General features: G+C 37.5%; 2 protein-coding genes across 2 annotated transcripts; both read left to right on the top strand.

Moving 5' to 3' along the window:
- The first annotated feature begins 3,821 nt into the window (after nt 1–3,821).
- Nucleotides 3,822–5,116, top strand: LOC130963543 (uncharacterized). The gene is made up of 2 exons (XM_057889647.1): nt 3,822–3,993; nt 4,098–5,116. Exons 1-2 carry the CDS (start codon nt 3,822–3,824, stop codon nt 5,114–5,116), a joined length of 1,191 nt encoding a protein of 396 aa, XP_057745630.1.
- A 6-nt stretch (nt 5,117–5,122) lies between these two features.
- LOC130963542 (uncharacterized) lies at nt 5,123–6,573 on the top strand. The gene is made up of 3 exons (XM_057889646.1): nt 5,123–5,686; nt 5,792–6,169; nt 6,559–6,573. The coding sequence occupies exons 1-3, from the start codon at nt 5,123–5,125 to the stop codon at nt 6,571–6,573; spliced, it is 957 nt and encodes a 318-aa protein (XP_057745629.1).
- Nucleotides 6,574–8,458: the final 1,885 nt, after the last annotated feature.

Raw genomic sequence — 8,458 nt, 5'->3', positions numbered from 1 at the left:
AGTTTCTGGATTAGAACAAAAGAACATGTAGTAAATATTAGATATTAATGGGTAAAAAACCATATTGAGATATCTAGCACAACATTAATTTTCAATCTTTGGATATAAAAATTAACTGTAAGTGATACTTTCATTGCAGTAATCAAATATTGTCAAAATTCATGTCACACATTAAGCCTTTCTTTGGACCGACTTAATGCGCACATGGAAACTTAAACTTCGCAACCTATTTATTACCGCATATATTTTCTATTAATTGGCCAAACAATAACCTTCCTTTGGGCCGATTATTGACCGCATAATTAATAGAAAATAAACAAAAGTGTGCAATGCTTATCATTTGGCCAAACAATAAACTTCCTTTGGGCCGATTATTGTTCGCATAAATAATAAGTATTACTTTATTCTTAATTAGTTACCCAAACATGTATTTACCATCAATATGTGTATGTAATTCGGCCAAATATAGACCTTCTTTTGGGCCGACCAATATTCGCATGAATTACATATCACCATATTCCTAATGTTTTTGAATAAATTAATTTTCACAAAAGAGGCTACTTTGGCAGCATAATGTTCAATCAATTTATTCCAAAACTAAATCTTTATAAAATTAATAGGTATAATAATCTTTTATATCTCAAAAGAATAATTCATTAAAATTAAAATTAATCATTATATAAATTAAATGCCAAATCAGTCTCGTATAAAATATATATATGTATATAAGTATACCTTAAGGCATAACCAAATAATGATAATATATATACAAATATCCATACATAATGATACACATATATATGCATATAAGGAATTGCAATCAACGCCATTGGCATAAAAAATTTTAATCTCCTGTTCGTCCAACAGTAGCAGCTATATACATACGACGTATATATTCAAAAGCAACCAAAACGGCGATATGTTACGTTGTATATGTGGAACAATACTAAATACATATACACTAACAAACACAGTCGCACAAATATATATAACATCGTAACGTAATAAAAAAAACATATATACATCGATCCATATATCAATTCAGTAATTAAAAATAAAATCGAATATTTTCGATGATTAAATTATGGATGGCTCTGATACCACTTGTTGGAATAAATTAATTTTCAATAACCCAGATCATCCATATTGAATCACCAAAAAATAACATAATGCGAAAGCGTACCTGAATTCATAAACATGAATTATGATTGGAAGATTTTGGATCTTGTGGTTCTTTCGATCTTCCTCAACCAAAGCCTTCTGTATTCCTAGGAGGCTGAACTGCAACTCTTTTGATGGGGAAAGAGCAACAAAGGCGGCTTTGGTATATTGGGGACCGAAACCCTGAAGTTCTATTTATATTTGAGCATGGCACCCATTAAACCCTTAAGCCCAAATAAAATAGTATCTAAAACCCAAAAGATAATATATCTAAAATCCAAAAAAGATAATTATCTAAGGAACAAAAGATAATATCCGGTTTTATTCTCATTTAATTCCAAATCAAAAGTAATAATGACTTATTCAATTAGCATTTATAACAATAAATGAGATCATCATTATATAAGTCATTTAATTTAAAATAGCATCATTTGTGATTATAATTGATATATGTATTGCCCACAAATAAATTAGGAAATTAAATAATTTCCTAACAGTCCCTAAACTTTTTCTTAAAGATAAATATCAACAGTCAACAGGATCGGATCATCTTGATAACATTATCGTTCTTTGATATGAATTTTTCTAGTTGAATTAATGTTCTGATGAACATTTTACTTAAACTTACTTGACTTGAGTCTTGAGGTGTGCAAGCTGAAGATGAGATCAGATACTTTAAATTTTTTGTATATGTTTCTCTAATCTGGGTCTTTCTCTTTTTATACAAAAAGGAAAAAAGAAAGTTTATCAAAAATTTTACTGTATCAACCTCTTGTTTAATTGTGTTAGCTTATGTAAAAATACACCTCTTATTTTAAGAAATCTTAACCCCTCTTTTATTCTTAGCTTCTATACTTTGTATTATTTAGTAGAGTCTAATTACTTGTAACCAAATGCAATTATAAGATCATTGCAAACGATTAAGCCATCTTAATCATCAGCTACATAAAATCTTCTGGGTTAGTGTGATAAGCAACAAATAATTGATCAATAAACGCCACATATTCATAAATTTGAATTTATCGGCTAACTTTGTCAATGGAATTCTGTTATATTAGCTTTATATGGTCAATGTTTTTTTCTTAAAATTTAATTGTAACAACATTTTCATCTGTTGGCCTATAATGGACTCAAGTCTTTATGTTAAATGTGTAAGTAACTTAAAGGAAGTAAAAATTATAGTTTTGTCATCAGTTATGCTTAAGTCCGTGATAGTTGAAATTTAGTGACACCCTAAGTTAATGACGCTTAATAATCTTGACGTAATTAGATGTTGAATCTTTTGTTCAATAGCACATGGTAGGGTAAAGTTGCTAATTAGCCAAGGTCGCAAAATTGCTTCAAGATAATTAAGAAAGGAAATCGTTAGTATTTCAGTTTTTAAAATAATAGATTTTTTTATTATATTATCTTTTTTTAAAAAATATTATAATCATGAATGAACAATATAATTTAGTTGTGATGGTTTTAATGTATTAAAATTATTCAGTTAGCCACAGTTAAGGTAAAACAAATACTACCATTTATTTAAGCATGTTGATAATGAACTAAATTTAGAAAATAATATACTCGCACATACATATATAAAGTTGTATGCTAAGTTGCTAACTTTTTTATAAAAATATTTTCTATAAAAAATTTTAACTAACTTTTATAAAATAATTGCTTAATATTTTTAAAATTAGAAAATAAATTATTATTAATAATATAATAATTTGATTTTCTAATTTAAAAATAAATAATTTGTAAAATTATAATATAATTTATATAATTTAAAAAAGATATAATTAGTAATAAATGAGAATATTATCTTTCTCCTAATAATATAATCATATGAAGCTCCTTACATGCATCATCATTCATATCCTTCACACTATTACTCTTAAAAAAATGCAAAACTCTTCCCAAAGCTATGAACGACCATTCAATATACTCTTGAGTCTCGACTTCTCTTACTCTTCTCATGATATTTGATACCATAACGGTAGTTAAAAATAGTTCCTCCAATTGTTGAACAAAATACTTTTGTATTTGCATAAATTCTTGAAATCCTCCTTAGTATCCAAAACCTCGGCAACAACAATGCAAGTATCATTCACAACAAACCCTTTGCTAGGGTCATAAAATTTATCTAATTCTATACCGAATTTGCACTTTATAGTTGGAAGAACTTCAGGGCAGTATTCATAGGAACTCCCTGGCAAAATCATATACAAAATTATTGAAGTTCTATGATAGTTAAATTCATAAAAACATTTTATTATATATTAGATTGGGCAAAAAACATATATAAGCCAAGGGTAGCCAGAAATTACGTGAATCCGCCAAGTTAAAAATTGCTTCATCAATCAACCAAAGCACTTTTCTATACAATTCGAACCAGCTTAGTTCGAATTTCATTTATATATAATTCGAACCGAATCAGCTCGAATTACTTGGCAACATTCACACTAATTCGAACCAGGTTGGTTCGAACTTAAAACATACATAATTCGAACTAGATGAGTTCGAATTATATAGGTGGAAGCTAACTAAAGTAATTCGAACCAAGTAGGTTCGAATTACTAATAACTAATTCGAACCAGGCTGGTTCGAATTAGTTAGAACCAGACCTGTATATATATGGTGTGAACGTGAGTATCTCTCATTAGAGGGGTAAGATGGCTAGTGAGGAGAGTTTCGTAGTGTTGGTTCACCACAGAGGATCCATTAAGAGGAAAACTCGTTCTGGTGTGAAGTTCACTGATAAGGATCCTCTGTGTATGATCGTCAGGCCTACAACTAGGTATGAGGACCTTGTTAGCTCTGTACTGCTGAAACTTGGTCTCGAAGGTGTGAAACGGGTTAAGAAGTTTTTCTATCACATTCCAATCACGTTGCTCTAGGAAACCATTACGTATGATTGTTTCACGATCGGGAGTGATGAGGACTTGCAGGTCATATTTCATTGTCGCCGGCAGTTTCCAGAGGTGAGGACACAGAACTGTTGGCAAAGTTGGTTGACGTGGTATCCAGCTCGAGGGGTTCGAACCGGAATACCACCACTTTAGCCACGTTAGCCGGTTCTAGCTCCAGACCTGCCGTTGCTTCTTCCTCCGTCCCTGCATACGAGCCACCCGTCCAACCTATTGCCTCCCCTTCGTTCGCTTTTGATCTCAACGGCAGTGTAGGCGACGAGGTCGGAACAGGGGAATTTCCACGAACCTCTTTACATTGTGCTGCACCGGCTGGGGTTGGAAATGGATTTTTGGATGATCCAGAGGACGATGATGTCGAGTCGAATATGATTGTTGATGACAGTGGCGATGATGTCGGAGCAAGTGAGCCTGCTGGGGCGAGCGGTGATTCTAGCTCTGGCACACAGCAGTACCCTCCATATTTTTCCTCTTTGTACTTAGATGCCATGAGGCAGGAGGGGGTTCCTGGGCAGCCGGCTAGATTTGGCGCTAGAGATGGTGAAGGGTCTGCAGGTCTGACAGAATTTCAGGTTGGTCAGCAATTTCAGGATAAAGATGAGGCCCTGTTAAGTGTGAAGACTTACAGCATCCGTCGAGGGGTACAGTACAAGGTCGTGGAGTCTGACTATCACCGGTATGTGGGCAAGTGTTCTGAGTTCGGGAATGGGTGCACATGGTTGATTTGCCTGAGTCTCCGACAGCGCAAGGGCCTTTGGGAAGTCAAACGCTACAACGGACCGCATATGTGTCTCGCCACCTCCATCTCCAGCGACCACAGGACTTTGGATTACCATATGATATCGGCATTCATTATGCCAATGGTTAGGGCTGATGCATCCGTCAGCATCAAGGTGCTCCTAAATGCCACCGCCGCACACTTTGGGTTTAGGCCGACGTATAGGAGGGTCTGGTTAGCCAAGCAGAAGGCTGTTGCCCTCATCTATGGTAACTGGGATGAGTCGTACAACGAGCTCCCAAGGTGGGTGTTAGGAGTCTAGTTGACGATGCCTGGTACTGTTGCAGTCCTTAGGACGAGTCCTGTTCGTATCGGTGCACAGCTGGACGAGTCTCAAGCTTATTTTCACAGACTATTTTGGACGTTTCCACCATGTATCGAGGCATTCCGTCATTGCAAGCCCCTAGTTAGTATTGACGGCACCCATCTCTATGGCAAGTATGGGGAAACGTTGCTTGTCGCGATTGCACAGGACGGAAACTCCAACATACTCCCTGTGGCATTCGCATTAGTCGAGGGTGAGAATGCTGAGTCGTGGGCCTTCTTTCTCTCCCACCTGCGTGAGCATGTGACACTGCAGCCGGGTCTGCTGGTTATATCGGACAGGCATAACGGCATCAAGGCCGCGCTTGAGGCTCCTGACGGAGGATGGTTACCTCCGTCTGCATACCAGACATTCTGCATTCGACATGTAGCGGCAAATTTTGCCCTAACCTTCAAGGGCAAAGACGCAAGGAGGCTACTTGTGAATGTGGCATACGTTAAGACCGAGGTCGAGTTCCATTACTGGTTTGATATTCTGAGGTCTAAAGACCCGGCGATGTGTGACTGGGCGAACCGGATTGAGTATTCATTGTGGACACAACATTGTGATGAGGGGCGTAGATTTGGACACATGACGACGAATATCTCTGAGTGTGTGAACTCAATCTGATAGGGTGTCAGAAACCTTCCTGTGTACTCGCTAGTGAAGGCAACATACGGAAGGTTGGCCGAATTATTTGTTCGCAAAGGGAGAGAGGTTGAGGCACAGCAGGGAACCGGACAACAATTTAGTCAGCACTTGGTAAAGTGTATAGAGGCCAACTTGAATACGGCTCGGTGCTTCACGGTGACTTTGGATGACAGGGATAACTCCGAGTTCACCGTCGCAGAGACAACTCCTACTGGTTCTTTCTCACTGGGTAGCTACAGAGTCTCGCTTGCATCTCAGACATGTGACTGCAGATACTTCCAGGCCCTTCATTTTCCGTGTCCCCACGCACTGGCATGCTGTGCCTATTCACGGCTTACATGGGAGCCTTACGTCCACCAGGTGTGTATCGTCTTAGTTCGGTCTTTAGTGTGTATCGGATGGGTTTCACATCTCCCATTCCAGAGGGTTTCTGGCCACCATATGATGGGCCGACTGTCATCCCAAACCCGAATAAGAGGCGTGCGAGAGAGGGTCGTCCGAGGTCCACTCGGATACGGACCAATATGGACGAGGCAGACCCGAACCGGCCAAAGAGATGTGGGCTTTGTCGGCAGCTCGGCCACACACGTCGGAGTTGCCCACAGCTCCGAGGAGCAGAGCACACACGGGGACATGATTAGGTGTATTGCTAGCTTTGATACTTTTGTTATTTCAATTTCGCATTTAGATTCCAATATTATCGGTTTTCTTACTTGTAGTTGGTAAGTGATAACATTTGTTAATGTTAGTGCGATGTATTGTGAATGGGATCATAATTGATGTAATTGATGAATATGTTTTGTTTCCAGAGTTTTAAATGAAATGTATATTGAATGCACACCGGAATAACAAACTCTACGAGTTAAATTAAGACATGACGCAGAAACTATGCTAGTAACAGAAATTAGTGTTTTGAACGAATTGTGAGTAATTCGAACCAACCTGGTTCGAATTACTATTTGATGCAATTTGAGAGTAATTCGAACCAAGTCGGTTCGAATTACTTGGGGAGTGGTTCACGTGTGTAATTCGAACCAAGCTAGTTCGAATTATGCAATTTGTAGTTCAAATCAAGTTGGTTCGATTTATATGTTAACGTAGTTCGAACCAAACTAGTTCGAAATACATAGTAATGTGCTTTGGCTGATTCGTGAAGCAATTTTTAGATTCGTGAAGTAATTTTCAGTTTGGCTGATTCAGGTAATTTTTTTGCTCCCTTGGTTTATTTCTGTTTTTTGCCCTATTAGATTCTCTAAATTTTAAATTTTTACTTTAGAGAATAAAGTGATATCTCACCTTTAAATGAGATTTTTTTATATTTTTTTTGTTCCACCTATAAAATAAATGGTGAGATATCACATTTTATCCTCTAAAATAAAATTTAAAATTTAGAAGATCCAAATCCATATATATGTATATATATTGAACAAAGGGAGCTCAACACAATAAAGTGGAGCAACAAGGATTCAAGCACAATAAAAACAAGACATAAAACACAGATAACAAGTATAATCCGTTGTCATCTCTAGCATTGCCATCAACAACCAAATGGATCAACTCCACACCATTCCCTATAACTCGAAAATGACATAATCTTTACACCTTCAACACTTGTCTCTGATCTCTGAAACACTCTGCTATTCCGCTCCAACCAAATGTTCTAAATGACCGCAAAAAAGCCTATTAGCCATTTCTGGTGCTCCGACTTTCTGCCTGGTACTCCAGTCCAACTCTCGAAGAATTCTTTAACGGTCCCGGAATAATGGCCCATGCTCTATCAGCATACTTCAACCAAGCACACCACACCTGCCACGTAAACTCACAGGCAAAAAATAAATGATGTACAAATTATATATCCTTTTTACACAAAACACATATATTGTCATTATGATTAATAATGCCCAGTCTACTCAGCCTCTTCTTCGTGTTGACCTTGCCTACTAAAACAAACCATGCAAATAGTTCAACTCTTGGAGGAACCAAGCCATGCCAAATCGAACTAGTGAAGCTGTAACTCATGATATCTTCTGAAAGAATCTCTTTCTGCAGCACCTGCACAAAAGAATTAGTAGAAAAAATACCTTTTTTGTCAAATTTTCATACAACTCAGTCCTCTCTATCACTCGATAATCGTACACCCGTAACCGGTCGTGAAGTTGGTTGAGTAACTCTAACTCCCATTGGAATAGTTCTCTCCTCCACTGGAAGTTCCATACCCACTCTACCACATCCCAAAAGCCACAGTCCCCTATTACGAAACCTTGTTGATTTGAAACAGAGAAGAGTCTCGAAAAACTATCTTTCAAAGAGCCACCTTGTAACCAAGCATCCTTCCAAAAACGAGTGCTCCTGCCGTTTTCCATCTCCATAGACAAACCACTGATCATCTTGTCTCTTTCCTGTTGTTCCTTGATATTAAGCTGGCAGATATCTTTCCAAGGGCCCCTCTTGATGGCAAGGTCTGGCTTGACAACATTACAGTTGGGTCCAACTGATTACAATAGCATAAAACCTTCTTCCACAGCAGACAGTCCTCCTTTGAGAAGCGCCACCACCACTTGAACAGAAGCGATGCATTTCTAATTAATTAGAGCATCTCCCACCTCCAAGCCACCTAGCTTTTTCGGAGCTTGAACTACCTCCCATTTC

Source organism: Arachis stenosperma, chromosome 2, assembly GCF_014773155.1.
Source record: "Arachis stenosperma cultivar V10309 chromosome 2, arast.V10309.gnm1.PFL2, whole genome shotgun sequence".
NCBI classification, from domain to species: Eukaryota; Viridiplantae; Streptophyta; class Magnoliopsida; order Fabales; family Fabaceae; genus Arachis; species Arachis stenosperma.
This window is presented reverse-complemented; position numbering and strand designations above follow the sequence as displayed.

Bases quoted from the DNA above. Each gene is read 5' to 3' on its own strand.
- LOC130963543 (XM_057889647.1), top strand. From the start codon at position 3,822: ATGGCTAGTGAGGAGAGTTTCGTAGTGTTGGTTCACCACAGAGGATCC. The intron at 3,994-4,097 runs GTGTGAAACGGG...GAGGACTTGCAG, and splicing joins GCTGAAACTTGGTCTCGAAG to GTCATATTTCATTGTCGCCG.
- LOC130963542 (XM_057889646.1), top strand. From the start codon at position 5,123: ATGCCTGGTACTGTTGCAGTCCTTAGGACGAGTCCTGTTCGTATCGGT. The intron at 5,687-5,791 runs GCGAACCGGATT...TCAATCTGATAG, and splicing joins ACCCGGCGATGTGTGACTGG to GGTGTCAGAAACCTTCCTGT.